The sequence below is a fragment of the Apus apus genome, chromosome 3 (genome assembly GCF_020740795.1).
Source record: "Apus apus isolate bApuApu2 chromosome 3, bApuApu2.pri.cur, whole genome shotgun sequence".
NCBI lineage: Eukaryota > Metazoa > Chordata > Aves > Apodiformes > Apodidae > Apus > Apus apus.
Genome location: NC_067284.1, coordinates 15,346,253 through 15,367,324, shown reverse-complemented (window position 1 = coordinate 15,367,324; position 21,072 = coordinate 15,346,253). Strand labels below are relative to the sequence as shown.

General features: G+C 39.0%; 1 protein-coding gene across 4 annotated transcripts; it reads right to left on the bottom strand.

The window, feature by feature from the left end:
- Window positions 1-435: 435 nt before the first annotated feature.
- On the bottom strand, window positions 436-20,832 carry LCA5 (lebercilin LCA5). Of its 4 annotated transcripts, none has more exons than XM_051615995.1 (9): window positions 20,745-20,832; window positions 16,213-16,362; window positions 14,919-15,258; window positions 11,929-12,458; window positions 10,298-10,435; window positions 8,949-9,045; window positions 7,812-7,957; window positions 4,056-4,194; window positions 436-2,478 (listed from the first exon to the last, which is right to left on the bottom strand). In XM_051615995.1, the coding sequence occupies exons 3-9, from the start codon at window positions 15,109-15,111 to the stop codon at window positions 1,679-1,681; spliced, it is 2,043 nt and encodes a 680-aa protein (XP_051471955.1). In that variant the 5' UTR covers window positions 15,112-15,258; window positions 16,213-16,362; window positions 20,745-20,832; the 3' UTR covers window positions 436-1,678. The 4 variants fall into 4 exon arrangements, with proteins under 4 accessions (XP_051471955.1, XP_051471954.1, XP_051471958.1 ...); XM_051615994.1 differs by lacking the exon at window positions 20,745-20,832 and adding an exon at window positions 18,686-18,705; XM_051615998.1 differs by lacking the exon at window positions 16,213-16,362 and having other exon boundaries at window positions 20,745-20,779.
- Between the last annotated feature and the right edge of the window lie 240 nt (window positions 20,833-21,072).

The window sequence follows — 21,072 nt, the reverse complement described above, 5'->3', positions numbered from 1 at the left end:
TGAGAATGGTCCCACACACTGGGTCTGATCTGTGACTAATTTTCTTTATGAATGGAGGAGCAAATAAAGTTATTGCATGATGCAGAGCCCAGCCTTCCTTTTCAGAAGAGCCATTGTGTTCAGAGAAATCTTGACTCTAACCATCTTGAGATGAGAATTCTCTGTGTTTTAGTATGTTTTGAATCAGGCTCCTAGGGAGCATATCAGAGAGGCATTTCAAAATCTGTTGTTCTAGTAAGGATGACCTTCCACTTATTTTCTGGAATGCCTCTCCTAAATCCTCCATTTCCTACCTGTTAAATTTGTGTGTGTGGCACCATGAAGTGAATAACATAATTAGCAATACTACTATAAACACGCCCCCCCACCCCCCAGTATCAATAACATGACATAAAAAGTTAGACCTTTGTGTTAAAGATGATCTACACACAAAAATTTTACTCAAGTCATTTAATAAAACAATTTTGTTAAAAAATTACTTAGTAATTATTGGAATTTTACATAGAAAAATCAGAAAAATTACAAAAAACTGGCACTATATATAGTAACCTGAATATATGAAAAGTTTTAAACAAATTTGGTAGTAAGGTCCACAGAAAACCTATGCACAACAGAGATCACCCATTCCTGAGTTAATAGCATTTCTGTTAATGTTCTTCTGAAATAACATGACTGCAGTGTAGAATATTCTCCTTCTACCTGAGCCTTTGTGCTAGGTACATTTCTTCATCCATTTCCTGACACTGATGTTACACGTGCCTTCTCCTGACACAGTTAAGAGGCTCTCCAAATGTCTGTCTCTGAGGCCTAACAGAAGTACTCTAAATGACAAGCAGTGTGTACTGTGAGCAGCCTACAGAAGACAAAACCCCAAAGCTTCCTACACTGGCTAGCCAGAGACGCTCATCCAGCAGCTGCCCTGAATGCCAGGGCTGCCACAAAAAAGCTTACTGCCTTCTTAGCCAACTCATTCTGCAATAAATAATAAGATTCCCCTGGGAGAAATATAATTTTGCTTAATATACTATTGCACATCATTAAGTCTCAAAAATTTTGGAGAGTGATGACAAGAGAGGGTGAGAGTAAGCAAAGGGCAAGGGTGAGAGAGAGAGAAGGATGAGGGAGGGAAGAGAGTGCACAAGACAGCAAGAGTGAGAGGGAGCAGGAAGGGTGTGAGAGCTGTGAGCAAAAGGCCCAAGAAAGTGTCAGCCTCTGCAAGTCCTTCCATTCCTACAGCATCCCTACCAGCCCTGTGCCACCCAGCCTGTCGGGCCCTGAGCCATGGCAGCACAAGTCAGATGGTGCCACACAGCAACAGTGATGGTGGGCCTGGAGCCCACATCAGGGTCAAAGCATCTTCTCTGATTGCCTGAACTGGCCAGTCAGCACCTATCTTGTCTATCAAAGATCCTCAGGACACCTTCTCTGTCTTTCTGCCAAAGAAAACACTGCCACATCTCCAAAGTCTGTATTTGGATATTACATTTCAGAAGACATTTCCTGCATATAGGTTAGGCTGTTCTATCAAAGTGCATCTTTCCTCTATAAATATACCCATTTATGTAAATTTTTCCTTCATAAGGCTTTACAATATATCTGAAGTGTTTCAAAATATTTATCTAATAAATATTACATGAAAATATTTTTTCAGTGTTTACATATGAAACATAAAAAAATATCAATGTAAGATTACTTCTTCAATTTCATCTTCTAAAGAACCAAGGGTCTGAACTCCTGCCTTACTTGCAAAGTGTTGCAAACTGTGTCTGGTTAGGTTTCTTCCTTCACTGAAAAGCTCAAAGTCTTCTTTTCCTTTGACTTTACTGTTTTTATCAACAAGAGGAGCATTACTAGTGTCCCAATCTATGTCAAAAGGTGTTGTATCTTTAGTTTTAGAGAGAAGGACGGTACTGGCACTGCTTCCAAAGAGTTGTTTCATTAAACTGGACTTCCTTTCTTTCTTACTACTAAAGTCTGCATTTTCCTTAACATTTTCTTCTAAGTTGACACTTTTTTGAGAAAGCCAACTTGGTCTCCCTAAACCTTTCCCAAAGGAAGGTACATAACTACCAAATGTTAGCCCACTACTTAAATCTACGGTCCTTAGGTTACGTTGCTTCTGCCCTTGTGCTCTTGTGGCATCGTCCTGGAAATCATCCATGGGAAATCCATTAGTAACTTTGCTGGGAATGTCAAAGAATTGATTAGCTTTTTCTTTTTTCTCCAGGAAATCGGATTTTCTTGCAGTATTTATGAGTGGTGATTGGGAAGCAGGTTTCATGTTGGTTACATTTTGAGTTTCTCTATCAATTTCTTGCATTTTAGCAAGCAGGAATGCCCTTTGGTGCTGCTCTTCCAGCACTTCGGTGCTTTGTCTCTCTACTTCAGGTTTGTGGATTTCTGTCTCCATCTTTGTCTTCTCTTCTTTATCCAAAAAAAAGCTGCTTTCCTTTTTCATTTTGTCTTCTCTTTCCCACTCTGCAGGAAATGTTTAAAGATTATTTAAAAAGTTTTAGGTTTAAAATACCTTTAAAATAATATTTTGAAAACAATGCAAACAAAATCCACTGATTTTTTAATATGGGTTTGAATGAACAGCATCACTGATTTTAATAGTTGTGACTTGCATAGTACTTTATTTTTCTTTTTCAGCATCACTGACTTCAAGATGGTTCCATGATGTTTGGCTTTTTGGTTTTTTGTTGGTTTGTTTTTTTCCATAAAGGGAACTACTCCTGTGAAGCTCTCAGGCCATAAACACCTTTACACAAGTGTTCTGTGCATCACCATGTGAGCTCAATGACATGGTCTCTGCAAATACCAAATGCCAGGTTTGCACAGTAATATAGGGACATCAAAGGTGCAAAACAGTAAAGAATTTATAGACAGAACCTGCAAATAGTTGATGTGTACAAGAAAAAGGAAGCTTCCCAAATCTTTCTCTATTTGAAATATCTTTCTGTCAAGACAATAGATATGTGTTTGGCCAAAAGTTGAATACATCCACTTGGGCCCTTCAACACACTGCCATTGCCCTTTGAACTCTTTATTGACATTTCTGACATGTTTGCACCAAGTTCCATATTGTCTCTTGTACTTAAGATCAAGCTTACAGAAATAACTGCAACAGTTCAGTGAATATATTTAATATATTCTTATTTTTCAATAGCATGTCATTATACCAAGTTAAGTAAGGAGCTACCTTTCTGTATGTAAGGTGGAGAAAATATCAGCTCATACTATAAGATGGGAAGGGAGGTCAGAGTCATCTTATTTAGAGACACAACATAGCAGATTCTTGGCTTGTTTAAGTTGTGCACTGAAGTCAGTGGAGGTATGAGATTTTACAGTTTCCCTCTGAAAGAAGCTATAGATGTTGAGAATTCTTCTGTGTCATCTAGAATGAGTATTTCTGTTCATTAACTATAATCAGTGAAAGAGTATTTTACCATGACAGCATGCAGTCCGTCTAAAATACTTTAGAATATTAAGACTTATGAATGTAAGTCATTAAGATCTTGTGAAAACCGAATGAGTAAAAAAGCAGTATTAAAATATAATTACAGAAACTGGCATTTCTCAAATAGTCCTACCAAATGATTCAGATAACCACAATTGAAAAGGGAAACTACAATTTCAAATTATAAAAGCGAAGTAGACAGGTACTGAAAAAACAGGCCATATTAAGGAGAGCAGATTTGTTCTACAATAGTAAAATTCTACTGCCTACCTCCATAACATCTAGCAAGTCAGAGATAACATCAGCATTTACCTGCTATGGCATTGTTTTGTAGAACAAAATCTCTCAGGCTTCAGTATTTGTTAGTGGCCAGCATGTTTTGCTGCTGCACACTTAATCACAGCTGAGTACAGGATACAGATGACTCTAAAGCCAGTATTTCTTTCTGATTCTCTTTGCATAATACAGCTGAAAATAATTTTCCACTGTAGTGATCTCTGCAAAATCATTTTGCTGTTCCCACAAGACACTAGCAGCCCTACTTCATTAGTATTCTATGGTGTATTTTCCAGCCTCCAGCTGCCCATATCCTTACCATCATGTAGTTTTTGAACTCTCTCCTCTACAGCCTGCATTTCCTGAAAACGTTTCAGTTTCTCTTCCCTTTCCCTGTCTTGGTCTTGTCTTAGGAGGTCTCCTTCCTCTTTCCACTCTTTGTCTTGAGCTCCTTCTTCCTGAAATAAATTGACAGAACACCAGAAATTGATGAGGGAAAATAATCAGTAAAAGAAACGAACAATCAAAATAATATGAGCTTCTATGTCATTCTGAAATCACATTCTGACTGCTAAACATAAAAAAGAGCAAGTGAACTAAACCAAGCCAGCTTTGACAACCCAGGAGTTTGGCTCCAAAATCTTTTTGCCTTTAACATAGTTTTATGTATCTCAAACAAAATTAACAGACAATCAACTCTACTCTGTATTACACAATTCAGGAAAGCTGCAGCTCCAATGTCAAAGCAAAATTATCACTGTTGGGACAGTTCATTTGAGAAGTCAAAGTTGTAATTTTCAAAGTCTTTAACAGAAGACCAGAACCCACCACATATTCTTTCAACAAGCAAGCACTTAGTTACCCTCTATTCCACAATCTCATCTTCTAACTCAAGTGAGTGGGTTGCAGATTCAGTTTCACAGTGCCTCTTAAAGTTATGGAGTACTAGGTAACAGTGAAAGAGAAAGGTTTAATCTTGGCTGAAAAATTCAGCTAGGGAGCATACACACACATTCAAAAGGAAAGAACCTGCTGAAAATATATTAGTGTCAGCAGTATAAATCACTAGCACAGAAGAGCAGTGGCAATGAAGTGAAGAGAAAGCCAGAATAATCCAACATGTGGAGGCTATCTTTGCTGCTTGTGCTTATTTTAGAGTGAAATAAGCTTCTAGATTAAAATACACTTCTAAGATAAATAAGATAAATGGTTACTAGTTAATGAGCAAAGAAAATATAACTATTAGCCAAAACAACTTTAAGTATTTTCCCTTCATGTACAAGATTATCAGTATTATATTTAAAAAAAAAACCACCATCACAACAGCTTCATAAAGAGATGGTGGCCAAATATTTCCTAGAATCATAGAATGATTTGGGCTAGAAGGGACCTTAAAGACCATCTAGTTCCAACCTCCCTGCATGGGCAGGGACACCTTCCACTAGACCAGGTTACTCAAAGCCCCATCTAGCCTGGCCTTGAACACCTTCCAGGGATGGGGCATCCACAACTTCTCTGAGCAACCTGTTCCACTGTCTCATCACCCTCACAGTAAAGAATTTCTTCCTAATGTCTAACCTAAATCTGCCCTCTTCCAGTTTTGATCCATTACCCATTGTCCTACTACAACACACCCTCATAAAAAGCCCCTCCTCAGCTTTCCTGTAGCCCGTTCAGGTACTGGAAGGTGGCTACAAGGTCTCCTTGGAGCCTTCTCTTCTCCAGGATGAACAACCCCAGCCTTCTCAGCCTGTCTTCATAGATGCTCCAGCTCTCTGATCATCTTTGTGGCCCTCCTCTGGACTCACTCCAACAGCTCTATGTCCTTCCTGTGTTAGAGACTCCAGAACTGGACACAGTACTTCAGGTGGGGTCTCACCAGAGTGCAGCAGAGGGGAAGAATCGCCTCCCTCGAGCTGCCTATCATACTTCTTTTGATGCAGCCCAGGATACAGTTGGTGTGCTGGGTGGGTTGCAGTCACACTCTGCCAGCTCATGTTGAGCTTCTCATCAACCAAAACCCCCAGGTCCTTATCCTCAGGGCTGTCCTCAATCCATTCACTGTCCAACCTGCAATTGTGCTTGGAATTGCCCTGACAGACGTGCAGGACCCTGCACTTGGCCTTATTGAACTTCATGAGGTTGTTACCAGCTCACTTCTCAAGCCCGTCAAGATCCCTCTGAATGGCTTCCCTTCCCTCCAGTATGTTGACCACACCACACAGCTTGGTGTTGTTAGCAAACTTGCTGAAAATGCACTTAATTCCACTTTCCATGTCACCAACAAAGATGCTGAACAGCACTGGTCCCAGTAGGACCCTTGAGGAACACCACTCATCACTGGTCTCCATTTGGACATCAAGCCGTTGACGGCTACTCTTTGAGCATGCACATCCAGCCAATTCCTTATCTACTGAGTGGTCCATCCATTGAATCCATGTATTTCCAATTCAGGGACCAGGATGTTGTACAGTACATTGTCAAAAGTTCTGCACAAGTCCAGGTAGGTGACATCAGTTACTCTTCCTTTGTTCACCAAGACTTGTGACCCCATCATAAAAGGCCACAAAATTAGTCAGGCAGGATTTGCCCTTGGTGAAGCCACGTTGGCTGTCACCAGTCACCCCTTTGTTTTCCATGTGCCTTAGCAGAGCCTTCCGGGGGATCTGCTCCACGACCTTGCCAGGCACAGGGGTGAGACTGACTAGCCTGTAGTTCCCTCAATCTTCATTTTCCCCCTTTCCACTTTTCCAGTCAGTGGAAACTTCATCAGACTGCCCTGACCTCTCAAATATGATGGAAAGCAGCTTTGCAACTTTATCCACCAGCTCCCTCAGGAGACGCGGATCTATCTCATCAGATCCCATGGACTTGTGCCATGCCAGGTTCTTTAGATGGTCTCAGACCTGCTCTTCTCCTACAGTGAGTATATCTTCCTTCTCCCAGTCCCTGCCTTTGTCTTCTGTGACTTGGGTGGTGTGGCCTGAGCCCTTGCTGGTGAAGACTGAGGCAAAAAAGTAATTGAGCACCTCAGCCTTCACCATATCCCACATGACCAGGTCTCCTGTTTCCTTTTGAAGAGGGCCCACATTTTCCCCAGTCTTCCTTCTATCACTGATGTACCTGTAGAAGGTTTTAAAATTTAAAATGCTTGACTTAGAGAACTGATGGAAGCTCAGACTTCCCAAATCTAATTTACATTATATAAAGCAACAGCCATAAACAAACTAGAGAGATTTGTAAGACGATATCCAGTTGGATTCCAGGAGCTGCCCTTGTACCAGCTGTGTTGCTCTGTAACTCACACACCCAAGAAGATGCTGGAAGAAGGCAGATGTTAAACTAAACTACATCCGTACTTACAAAAAGAATTTTGGAAGAGAGAACATATGAATAAAACTGTCATGAAAAAGCATCAGTCCTATCAGGAAGCCAGTCAAGACCATCATCAGAGTATTATTTCTGACAAATAGTCCCAGCCTTATGTCATCAGAATTTGTACCAGAATCTGTAATTCTCATTTGTAATACCTTACATATCCCTTTGATTTTAGCCTGAGGTCATGGAAGTATTAGCAATACTGCTAATGATACTATTTTATAAAAAAAAGGGAAATGGAAAAACAAAAAAATCCAACCATATTCACAAAACTGGAAAAAGACAGAAGAAATACCAGCACTATGACAATAAGAGGAAGTGTTAGATTTACGCATTGTGAAATAAATCTGGAAAGTAAAAGAAACCACAACTAAGACCAGAGCAAAAAGAGAAAGAAGGCAGGCAGCCCTCTTACAACAGATTGCTCAAATAAGGACTCAAAATAAAGAACAGGGGACAAAACCAAAATGAAATCTTAAAAACTTCAATGAAATGACAGTGGTGGAAAAAGAAACCAATTGAGTTAATGGTTATCAGTAAGACACAAAACAAGATGAACTGTCACAAAAATGTCAAAAAAATATTTTATTTATATTTGTATATTTACACATATTTTCTAAAAGAGAAGATCTGCATTAGGCATTCAGCCTGGTAGGTGAGTTATCCAACGCAAGTCTCAATTTTTAATGGAACTCACTGTTTTAGGACGAATCCCTTCTTTCTTGTTTGCTGTATCACTACAGGCAAGTTCTGATTCTGGAAGAAATTCTATTGGTGAGAAGGACCCAGTGGTCTGTACACCTTTTGTCAGCTGCATTCCTTTTTTAATATTTTGGTTGTTGGCTGTAGAAAAGACAAACAAAACAATGTTTTCACTTGAAAATTTCTCACTAGCATCTGTAAAAACTAATTAAAAAAAAAAAGCATTGAAAACTTCTACTGAAAAAAATCCTCACCTTAAAGCTACTTTTAAAGTCATTACAGTGTACTGAATATTGTTAAAAACCCCCCACATATCTCACTTATCTTACTGCTTTTCACAGCAGGTACACAGAATTAAAATTCACTTATTTGCACCTTTGAAACACATACACTTATCTCTATGGAATGACATTTTAAAAACTCTGAACCTAAAATGGAATAATAGTAGAGTATCTATAGGAAAATGAGCAGCACACAAACTGTTTGAAATGCTGGCATTAAATATTTAAAACAGACCCATAAATTTTTGGTTTTTTTCTGACAAGCAGATTCTACTGATCCAGTGAAAACAGGAAATACACACACATATTTATGTGGATAGCATAAGGCTTGAGGCTGTCTTGTCACACCAGAAGAAATCACTGCACTGATACTTTTAGAAGATTATGTTCTGGGAATATATACTCTTTTGAGGGAGAACAGAGTGCAGCACACCTGACAGACAGTAAATTTGAATTAGCAAAAACTAAATTAAAAAATCACCAAAACATTCATAGTAGTGAAGTTATGTATTTTCAAAGCCTGTAATTTACTGTCATGTAGACATTATCTATGATCTATTGGAGAATTTACTGAACAATCTTTCCCTCCTCCTTTATCCAGAAATACGTGGAGTTAAGAAGGCTGTCTGATGAAGTTCTGGGTGTTGGTTCAGCTACAACTACAGAATAGTCAAGCAAACAAGGTGTCCTTCTTTGTAACCAGGGCTGTACTGAAAGCTGCACAATGAAGTAAACATTCTTGAACAAGCAGTGGTAGCATCAGACACAAAATGGCATGAATGATAAAATGTAGCAGAGTGATTTAAGTGTCACTACTACATTTTCTGCCTTTATTGCTTTATGTAAGTTACCTCGTTTTCTTTGTACAAGATCTACATCCTTTCTTGGTGACAGCTTCAACATACGATTAGCATATATATTTTTTGCTTCAAGCTCTCTTTCTTTTTCCTGTGAGTAAAAAGTGTTTATAACACGAGTTACTGATGTTTCATTTACTAGTCGCTAGCAAAGACTGTAAATTAAATTAAAAATGCATGTTGTAAATAGAAACAGAGTAAGCAATAGTTACAACCAATGTTCTAAGAACAATAACATTCCTAACTTTTCTTATGCTGTAAGAAAGTAGGTAGAACTTTCCTCCCAAAAAAATCACCAGCAAAATATCCTGGGGTGAAAAAAACCAACCCACCAGGGAAAATAAAACTAAATGCCAATGTTTCCACAAGCTTGAGTAAGACTCATAACATATATATATAGATTGCAGAACTGAATTTTCAGTATTGTCAAGTGTTAAACTTAGCCATGCCAGCAGTGCTACTTGTCACAGGACATGCCTGTAGCACGGCGCAGAGGCCCAATGCATCGTAGAGCTTAAGATACATTCTTTTTTCATGGTATTTATTGAATAAAATAGAGAAATGAACAGTGAATTATCAGATATCATCTGATAATAAAAATATCAAGTTATTAAACTCTCCCCTAGCAAATCAGGCTTAAAACACTCGAAGCATAAACAGTTTTGAGTTACTGAGGCTACTGTTACTTGCTTGATAGCTAGGAAGGTGGTAAACTGTTGCATCCCCATTATCTAAGTATGTTTGAGACCTGGAGTTTCAAGGAAATTCTCCTAGAAATTAAGCTCTTTAGCTCAAGTTGTGTTTTGGTTTTTTCTTTCCTAAAGATAAACTGTCTAGGTAGAACATAACAATATTTTCAGCCCTTAAGTTTAGAATTTGGGCAATGATAGGGTGGTGGGATGCAAATAAACCTTTCCACAAATTTAAAAACACATGCAGATATCACAAATACATGAAGTTAATCTTTACACAAACCTACTGTAATGCAAGTACATTAGTAACATAAAGTACTGTATATACCCACACATTTAATTTTAAAAATCAAGCCTTCAAAACCTAGTTTTCCAGTCAATCTTGTGGTTTAATAGCAATGTTTGGCTATGTACTTGATCTTGCTTTTCTTAACAAGTGCTAGCAATAATGATTAACTCAGAGACATTCCTGCTATAAACACTGTAGGGTCAGAGCACAGAACATTTTGATTTAAAGCAGGAAAAGAACTCACATGTTGTATATAATTAAGTACACATCAGAGAGTGCAGTCACTGGTAAACTGATTACAGATACTTCCAAAGATAAAATGCCATAACATGGTTAGCAACTTGCATTGCTTCACATTTTACCTTCAGCTTCTGACTTAGTTGATGAAGCTCTTCTTGAAGAGCTCTGTTTTCTTCTTGAGTCTCATGCATCTTTTTCTTCTTTGAATGTAACTCTCGTTGAAAACTGCTACCACTTAATTCAAGATTTTTTTCCAGATCCTTCAATTGAAAACAAAATTATTATTTTTTTAATAACAGAAGCAATTTTAATAGTCAAATTACTTAAATAAAATTACAGTAAATGAGTAGGCTGAATTCAAGTATCAGCACCACCATTATTATAACACTGAAGACAATTAAATCCTTCATCCTAATTTTGAGGGAGCAGACAGAGCACCTGCAGATGCTGCAGCTCATCCTTCTGGAGTATTGAGAGGTGATTTAAGAACATAATGGGAACACACAGTACTTTCTGCAAAGCTGTTGGCACAGTGGACCTCCACATCTCTTAAATCAGATCTCAGACTGATGGTTAAGGAACAGAATACCTCCCTGAATATGCAGGATGAGAGGGAATAAGGCAAGAAATAATTTTTAACCTTTCTACTAGAAACACATTTTTGATTGTGACTTCATCTACACACGCTCACTTTGCAATTTCTGTTTTAAGTGAACCTGTGATGATAAGAGAAGGAAAAAAAGTAGAAGAAAATCCCTTCTTTTTAGAGCATGATTCATTTTAACATTATCCAATACTACAAATCCTGAAATACCTGATCATAGAACTACAGATGCCAGATGGTGAAACTACAGGGTGAGGTGATCTGGGTAACTCAGCAGTTTGTATCTTGGTATTTTGGGATTTATTATATGAAAGCTTAGTTTCCAGATTAATCCTTTGGACTTCCAGATCTATTATCTCTGTAATGTCATTTAGATTTAATTACTAATGTAGACACCAAACTTTAACATCATTTTAATCACCAATATATTTTTTGCTAAAAATAATACTGCATTCAACTACCAACAGTTTAATAGTATTAACATTATTATTTTTAAGTAAGATGATTTTTTAGACATATTTACAATGTAGGCATGTTTAGACATGTGTACAAAAATGTAAACAGTTTTGCTGAACAAAATTAAAATACATTGCACAAAATTCTCAAAATGGACACCCGTAAAGTGTGCTATAGGTCATTTTGGTATTAAAAAAAATGTGCTGTAATTTTGTTCAGCTCAGCTCTCAGATATGCAGGATAATGGACAACCAAACACTGCGTGAATGCCATTCACAACATTGAGAAAGAATTACTAAATATATGTTTTTTAGAACTTTAGTACACAGTTCCCTAAATTTGCAACAAATGCCTGTCCTCCAAGAGGAAAAATTAGATTGCAATAAATTTTATTACAGCTGTATGCATTTCTGAAACATTATTACTAGTTATAAAAGCATTTAAAAGCACAAGCATCAAGTATATATTCTGACAAAATATACTTCATTTGTAAATAGAAATGTGAATGCAAAACTACCAAGTAGGTAACTATACAATCACTTTGGAAATAATTTACTTGATGCTACTTATGTGTAAAACAAAAAAGAATTATTTTCTATTTGCTCCACAACTGTGAAAAAATACAATTCATGCAGCTCATTATGGTAAGAAATACTCGTACCAGAATTTCTTACAAAAGTAAAGTTATCTCACCTTAATTCTTTTTTCACTGTCCTCTAGCCTGCTCTCTGCATAGGCCAGTTTCTTTGCCAGGTCATCTCTTTCAGCAAGGTGCTTATCTGCAGACAGCTTTTTCAGTTTCTGCAAGACAGTTTTTGTTCTGTACAGTTCATCTTCTGAATCTTTCAGCCGTCTCTCTGTTGCTCGTTCCTTCTCCTGAGATTTTCGTAGACGCTCCCTTAATACTCTAATTTCATTGCTGTGCCGAGCCAGGAGCTGAGAGATTTCATTTTCTGTATCTTCAAACTTATTCAAGGCTTTCTCCTGCCTGTGCTGAAGCCTCTTCAGTGCCCTGTTTTCCTTCTGCAGCTCATCTAGTTTGATGTGGAGTTCAGTCAGTTCGTTTTGGAGCTCATTGATTTTCAGCAGCCTAGCAGAAAGAACTCTTTTTGTAACCAGATCTATATCTTTTGCAGGCGAATCCCTAGTGAGGCTCTGAGAACGGGCACCCCACTGCAGCCCTCTTTTGCTTGGTGCATATTTGGAGCCCAATTTCTTTGTGGCTGAGAGACAAAAAATAAAAATATGTTTACAGTAAGAGAATGCAATTAATCTGTTCAGACATCCTTCTTGGAATAAAGCTCTGCCTGGAACAATTTTACTACACTTAGCAGAGATTGCAGCTTTCAAACCAGACAATAAAAGTCATATATATGATAGACTTATGCTCCTTTTGATAGGAAAAATAATGAAGATTTATATTTGTGATCGACTTTAAGAGGTAATATTTGCAGCCATCAATATAGGACCATTGTAAAGTAATAATCTATCCTATCAGAAATAACAGTCATATCTTGTTAATATTTGATGACATTTATTAAAATGTTTTAGAAATACTGTACTCTTATGCATACAATATTATCAAATGCTTTTAAAATGGCAACAATGAGATGAGCACTAGCTAGTTATGCATTATGCAAGATGTAATTCTGTCAGACGAATGCAGTAGCATTTTCAAATCCAGCTGCCATGCTCACAGACAGAACAGCAGATTTCAAAGGCTCAATGCAAAAAGCCTCCAAAGCAAAATTACAAATCCCATGAAAATTCAGATCTCCCCTGAATAATTTATTCTTATATCACAAGTTATTTTCCACACAGTATCCTTATTTGATTACTAGAATGCATCACTTGCTTTTCTGTTTGAAATTATTATTTTATTCTCATTCCCACAGACAAAAGCGAAACATTTTGTTTCTATCTTATTAGCCTCTGACACCACACTCAAATAATGAAGCATATAATCCACAAAAAATATCTCATAAAGCAACTGAACATATAGAGAGTACATAATTCATTAAGGTACATCAGTGTTCAGAGGAAACATACTGAGCTGCAGTTTCTACTACAGACTTCAAAGCTGGGATATGGCAACGGTGCTCTACATCTACACACAGACAGTGAGTGTGTGTGACAGCAAATTCTTCACCCCTTTGGTGCTCACCATGTTTCTATTTTACAGAGAATATATTACATTAAAAAAAAAAAAAAGCTTTAAAATATTTTATTGGAATATCCTCTAAATGTTTTGCACAGATTCTCATTCCTTTTCTGCTTGATGCTCATTTTAGCCACAGCTTGGGCAAACAAAAGAATGTGGAATTTTCTTCCTTTACAAAGAACACCTATGTCACGTTAAGGTGTGAAAATACTTTCTACTACATTCACTGCAGGAATACTATCTACTACATGCACCCCTATCACCAACTAAGGGAATTCCCATTAATCCTAGACTACCAGCCCCTTCAAGAATTTCTGCACATTTAGGGCAGAATAGAAAATTCCAATGCAAAATTTGCAGTTTTGATGTATAGTTAAACTGGGGAATAGTGTCTTTCAAGAACAACATGACATTCACAATACCTTCATAAAATAATTCTGTTAAATTCTGGGTATGTGATCAAAGGACTAGTAATTTGCTTGCCCCCTCCAAATTAAATAGCACAGTGAAACTGCAGTTTTTGTTTCTTACAAAGCTAACCCACGGCTGCTGTGGAGAAGATGCTACTCTGAACACATAGAGAAGCTCAGCAAAACACCAGTTGCACCAGGACACCAACACTGTCAAGGATCTGAAGAGACAGGCTCCCTGGACAGCTTCAGCACTTAGATCTTCTGGCACGCTCTAGATCATAGTATTGACCAAATGATTCACACAGTATCAAGCACTTAAGAACTAAATACAGCACTTGCTTGAGAAAGGCAGGATATGCTCTGACTTCACCAGAAGATGTGTGTAATTACTTACAACAAGCTGTTAAAGTGTGGCAGAGAGGCTTCAGATCCCTGTCTAACCATTCTCTCTCTTTTTGTAAATATATTAACTTCCCCACAATCTCAACCAAGAAAGTAGCTTATGTAGGTGAGGTGTGTGTGAGGGATTTCAAAGTTATTTCATCTCAATTTGGGAATATTTTACCCTCAAAAAGGACCACAAAAAACTTTCTTCTGAATTTCCACATGCACCTCACTTTCACCAAAAACATTTTTTCTGTCTTGCCACACTAGAGGTCTTTCATTTGTTTGTTTTTTGAAAGTAACCAGTATCACACTGTAAAACTTAGTCAAGTACGCTTCCCTGCAAGAGAGATATTTTTAGGGGCAGTTTGTCAGAAAAACGTTAACAGTTGTCTCTCTTCTGCTGACTGCATAGTAAGTACTTGCCTTGAGTCCTTAACCTCGAGTCTTTTTGTCAAGGAGAGCATCAGCATGATTCAATAAAAGGCTAGTAAAAAAGTAATGTTTGCTTGTTAAGAAAAATATTAGTAACTCTAAAAATCACCAAAAATCCTCCTCATGCAGGAAGAGGTTCATTTCAGTCACAGTCTACCTGGCATTTTTAGCATAATTCACATGAAACTGATTTGTAAGTTCTCATCATGGTAGCTTCTTTTAATCCTGTTTTCAAAGATAATTAACTCTTTAAAGCAGTTCCAAAGTGGCAATTTCTGCTATCTACCTACCTTGGTAGTGTACAAGGCTATTTAAAGTCTGTGGCTTTCTTTTTTCATGGCTTGTAGATGGATAGCTTAGTGTTGACGACTGGCCAGATGAATGAGATGCATTATCTTCATCTGAATAATAAGAGTCACTATTTTGATCCTCATCTGATTTCCTGTCATGTTCAGAATCTGGGGTCCTTACTCTTTCTCCCATTTTTCAGATTTATCTGCTTTCCAGATTCTTCTCAAAGACTGTTCATTTTGACACAAAGGAACTTTTAGTTGGCACAATGGAAGCAGCTGGATTATTTGCTTGGATTTATTGCCATCTTCATCTCCATAGCATGAGATCTTTGCAGTTCTGTTAAGAAAGCAGTCGTTATTCACAATGCAATTTTTCTGTAACAATTTAGAGGGAGGAAAAAAGTGAAAATGTTTTGGTTTTTTTAGTTAAGAGAGGTGAAAAAAACCTGTAAAATTATTCAGGATTCCAATAACTTTATGGCACATGCTGTGTTGCATTAGCCTTATTATTTATATTATTTGTGACAGACATCACTCCAGGAATGCTACTAGCATTACACTCAGTAGTTTGAGGCACTTCATCCCCAAAAGAGAAATCAGAAAATTAATACAGCTAAATCTAGAATAAGAAATTACTTTCAGGTTAGAGGGAGGGGAAAAGAAGCATTTAGAAATTAAATGGATGACAAGTGAAAGCTTGACACTATTCAGGAAAATATTTAAAACATATTTAAAAACTTTTTAACCAAATAAATTAACAACTTATGTCACTAGAACTGATATATTTGTAGAATTTTACTACATCTTCTGTATCTCAATTTCTGACACTCCAGTGATGTTAAATAATGGGCTTGGAAATCATTTGTCCCTTTTGTCTGGAGGACATTCTGTTCCCATCCACTAAGGAGCTTGCAACTATGTATTTGCCCCAGAAAGTACTTTCGTACCCTACAACATTTACTGTTTCATGCCTTCAAGAGGTGGCAGGAGCACACATATTTGTGCCACATGCTTTGTAAGAAAATGCAAATATAGCCTTTGGGGTTTTTATATCCAATAAGAGAGACTACACTGCTGGTATGCGACAAACATTACACCTGCAGCAGGTATAAAATGAGAAGGGCTGCTCCTGCAGCCTGTCTCCTGATACAAACTGAAAAAATCCCATAATCTCTAGGTAAATTCAACTTATTTTGCATTTCTAAAAATACTTCCTGAGAATATAATGGAGCAAATATATAAATATATGTATGTATGTATGTGTGTATGTATGTATGTATAAAATCCTTACCTTCTTAGTCAAAAGAACTTTCTCATCAGTTTAGGAAGAATTTTTACTACGCTCAGCCTCCCACGTCTCGTCTCTCTCTCCACTCTTCACAGCTCTCAACCTAATTTCACCATCTATCTCCCCTCAATCGAACTTCAGGACATCAAGCCTCTAAGGGGTGAATAAATAGGATCTGCATCAGAACCCATCAGTTCTGCCTGTTGAACAACATAAGCTCCTAGCCTATTTCCAAATGGTAAAGCAAACTACACACAAAAAAACTGAGCAGCTTTCAATCAAAACCCTTCTCTGCAGGGCATACAGTACAACTGTAAATGAGCTGTAAATTTTTCACTATATTATTTCCCAATAAAATAAACTTAGCATGGTTCTTGGCCTTCAATTGCACTGTCTATATACATGCAGAATTGCATAGCCAAGGAAAACAGAAGAGTCAGCTGTTCAGACAGATTTCAGCACAATTTCAAGCTTTCTGGCCCATGCTCACTCTTAGCACAACACTGTCTCCAGTGACCAGAACCCATTTGCCCTCATAATCTGTACAGAAGGAATTAGAGGAATAAATATCCAAACAGATTTCTAGACTGGGAAGTTTCTGGGAAATTAACACTGAATTATTTACTTAAGCAAGTCAACTTTCTGAAATAAGATTTTTAAAGAACCTAAATATTTTCCGAGTGGTCCAAATAAATTACATGCCTAAAACTTAGGTCAGAGAGGATTCTGATGAAAACTAAAATTGCACTGCAAAGCCCAGAAAGAAGACAGGCTGTGCTTGAGATCACTTGTCCTAGAGACTGCTAAACACATGCTGGGAAGTATCAGTTACTATGAACGTTCAAATGATCAGTAACAACTGTTCTTTTTTCTTCTGAAATAATGCAGTTATAATTGTGTTATTCAGTTTATCTTTAAGTGTAATGAAAACCCTCAGATATGTCCATGAGTGCAAAACTAAGATCATGTAAGAATATTTTCATATATCAGGGTGCATCTCTGCTCCCAAAGTTGTAAGTCCTGGCCTCATAAATATCTGTGTGGAATGTGTATGATTTTGCTCCTTGAAGAGCAAACCAAGCCCAAACTGAAACACAGGCAGAATTTTGGGGGCCTGTTCTCTACCAGATCCACAAGCAAGACTACACCAGTTCTGTCTCCACAGGACAGAATCTCAGGGAATGCAAAAATCACAAAATAGAATAGAATATATTTATGTTGAATTAGTAAAATAATATAAAATATAAAACCAGTACTCTGGAGCACTGTAACACAGAGCTCATATTATTACAATCATCCTGGAAAAAAAAAAAAAAAGGTAAGAACAGTAGTTCTGTTTGTAATCTATGCAAAGTGTGGTACTGTCATTGATGCCAAAGCCTTAATTTCCAGCTAACAACATAAACCACAAACATCTCAGACTTTGAACTCATTTTGTGTACTAAGAGATCGGCTATAGTTTACTTAGCTGCAACAAAACCAATTAAAAACCAGGGAACTTACCTAATTTGTTTCAGCTTTTTGATTAGTATTGTACAATTGGCTGGCACCTCCTGTTACATTTACATTTCTAAATAACAAGCAGCAGTAACAAGCAGTTACTCTGCAGAGTGAACTATCTACATCCCTTTCAAAAAAGCAGCATAGAGGAGTACAGGCAGAGAGTGACTGCAGGGGCCTGAAAGCAGCAAGACAGGACAATACTGGGGCCCTATAACAGCTCACTTGTGTTTAATTACTGAGCATCAACGGGATGCAGCCTTGGGTACAACCAGTTTTTATAGGAAAGGCATAGAACAAAGAACAAGTACTCAACATATGTTAAACACACCACACGCAGTAAATCCAGATGTAACGTGGAATAATGAATCAACATATAGACTAGACTAGAACAAAAAGCAGGAGTTGATAGGCAAAGGTAACACCAGAGAAAGGGTTTGGTACTAGAGCTTGTTCCTATATCACTGTCACCAAAAAGAACCTGAACTGTGTTAGTATCTGGACTAAGTCTTTGATTAGACCATCAAGATTTTGATTAGACTAAATCAATTGTCAGCTCTGCATCTAAGATGTGCTCCCTGTTTTGATCATCACAACATGCTGAATAAAGCAAACTGGTTGGAGTTCAAGTGATCTGGTCTGTTATTTGGGTGCAAGGCTGCTCCAGGACAACAGGGTCACAGGAGGCATTCAGAGGAGTCCTGGACTTCTGGAGTTGGCTCATCAGTATTAGAGGCACCACCACACCTACAGCAAGTATCTTAAACAGTGTAGACATAGCCAATACACACCCAAAGTTTGTCTGCCTTCAGGACATAGAAGCACAGAAAGAGATCAACATACACAGACTTTTTCTTGAGAAGAAATATGAATGAATATGAATGAAAACAAACGAGACTGCATTTAGGGAAAACATAAATGCCTACAGTTAAATCACCAGGATGGCTAATTATATATATCAAATAAGAACACTCACTTTTGCTTACTGACTTAAAGCTGATCAGTTATTTTATAGTCCCACAAGTGTTCACTGAAGAGGCAATAATCTTCTTGACAAATGCTTTTCATAACTCAGTGTAAACAGACAAATTGTAAGAACTGGAGGATTAGAATTATCCATCACTTCTGTACTAGATATTCCCCTCTTTTAAGAATATTTGCCAAGTATCATTTTGACATAATGTGTGTCAACATAAATGAAAAGTACTTTTTTTATGTGTTCCGGGAAGTACTTTGAAAAGCAATGGGCTGAAAACAAATTGAAAAAGGTGAACCAACAAAAGCTACCTTGACAAACTGACAAAAACATTTTCTGAATCTTCAAATGGTTTTCCGGTTTATAAATGAATAATATTATCATATTTTCCATACAAAACAGGAAACCTTGCTCTGTTGAGTCTTGCCAAATTCATTTTTCCATCCATTTGTAATGTAATTTGATTAACATAAAGAATGCACAGTTTATCTCGAGAACAAATGAAAACCTAGGATGTTTGAGTTTTACTTCAGTTAGCCTAAGGACTGTCTAATTAAGAAACGTTTTGGTTCATTGACTTCCCTATTGTTACCAACAAGTTAGAGTTGATTATAAAATAAGTTCAACTCATGTGAGTACGATCCACAGAGGTATTTTCCCCCGGTACATTTAATAAGCTCGTGAGGAGTGAAATATTGTGGCTTAGCAGTGGATCTGCTAAGCTCCACCACCACAACCCCAGTCTGCTCCCCCCAGAAGCTCCACACATGCTTTTAGAAGCTTAATGCATCAAGATCTGATGAGTACAGAAAGGCTGAAGTAAATCTGGGACTTGTATGAACTGTAAAACCAGTCTTCTTTTGTAATGAGAAGGGGAATTTAATAGTCTTTACTTCAACAACTTCTGCTATTGCTATTATTTCCTTATTTTGTATTGAAAACACGCTTATTAGTGCAAAAAAAACCCAAACCAACAGTCAAGCTCCACGTCACTTTGAAGGACATGGCACAGAAAACAGAACACAAAATAACTGCAATGGTGACAGAATACTGTCTCCCTATCACTAAGTAAATCACAGAAACAGATCTTGAACTACTGGATTACAGGTATTAAGCAACAGAGAGAAAGGAAAATTATCCTCTAATAAGGAGAAAATATTTTATTAGGGAACCTTTCCACAGCTGTTCACTTCACTTCTAGGTTGCATTTCTTGTAAATTCACCAGCTTTTGGTGAATTAAAATGCTGTATGGTTTTAAAAGCCAATGTTACATTTACCTGACTCTGTGACAACAATACTTAGTGTTACCTCCCTCAGCAGGTCTGAAAATGAAGCAGCTGCTGCCTGTCTCAGGTCAGAGACGAGGAAGCAGAAGCCCAGATGGGTAAGATGCAGGCACGTACTACGACCAGGAAAAGAGATTACGTTTCTAATCCTCTACCAAGGAGGCCCAGACCATCGCTCCTATCTCCACCTACAGCTCCCAGGTGTGTAGATTTACCCAGTCCAACGCAGCCAAGAGGCTCTTTGGCTGCCAAAGCGTCAACAAGCGATTTTCCTACACTGGGGAGAAGTTCTTACGGAAGATACCGAACATTACTTCAAATGAACGCTTTTTTGGAAACAAACTGACGACAGCACCCGGGAGGGCGCTCGGGGCGCACCCGTTTAACCCCGCAACCCGCGGCTTGCGGGGGCGGGCCCGGCCTGGCCTGGCCTGGCCTGGCCCAGCCCCGCGGCCTCAGCCCCGCGGCCTCGGCCCCGCCGCTGCCCGCTCGGGACCTGCCTCCTCCGCGCCCCAGCTTCTCCGGCGGCCCAGGCGTCCCCCCAGCTGCCTACACCGGCACCGAGCCTGTCAGCCTGGCACACACGCAGCACGTCGGGAGCAGGACCCGCAGCTGCGGATCCCAGCAACACCCCCCCCCAAGCTCTCGGCGGATTAGCCTAGGCCCAGGCCCAGGCCCGGGCCCGCTCCCGCTCCCCGCCGCCCGCAGCCCCTGGAAACACCCCCACCTCCTCCCTCCGCCCCGTCGCGCCCGCAGCCCCGGCCCCCGGTACCTGCCGGTCCGCCCGGGACGCGCGGCCGTTGCCACGCGACGCTTAAAGGGGCCGCGGCGGGAGCGGCGGGAGCGGCCGCGGCTGCCCCAGCAACGGGGCGGGCAGGAGGCGGGCTCTCCTCCTCAGCCATTGGCTGCCCGCCCTGCCCGCCGCACGGCGCGGGGCGGATCCCGGCGGCCGATTGGCTGCTGCCGAGGGGCAGCTGCTTTTCTCATTGGTGGGAGGCTGCGATCCGGGTGCTGATTGGATGAGGCGCTGCAGGGGAGACGCGAAGGGGGCGCGGCGGGACGTGCGGGCTGCGCGGGGCGCCCGGGGCGGCGGGGAGAGG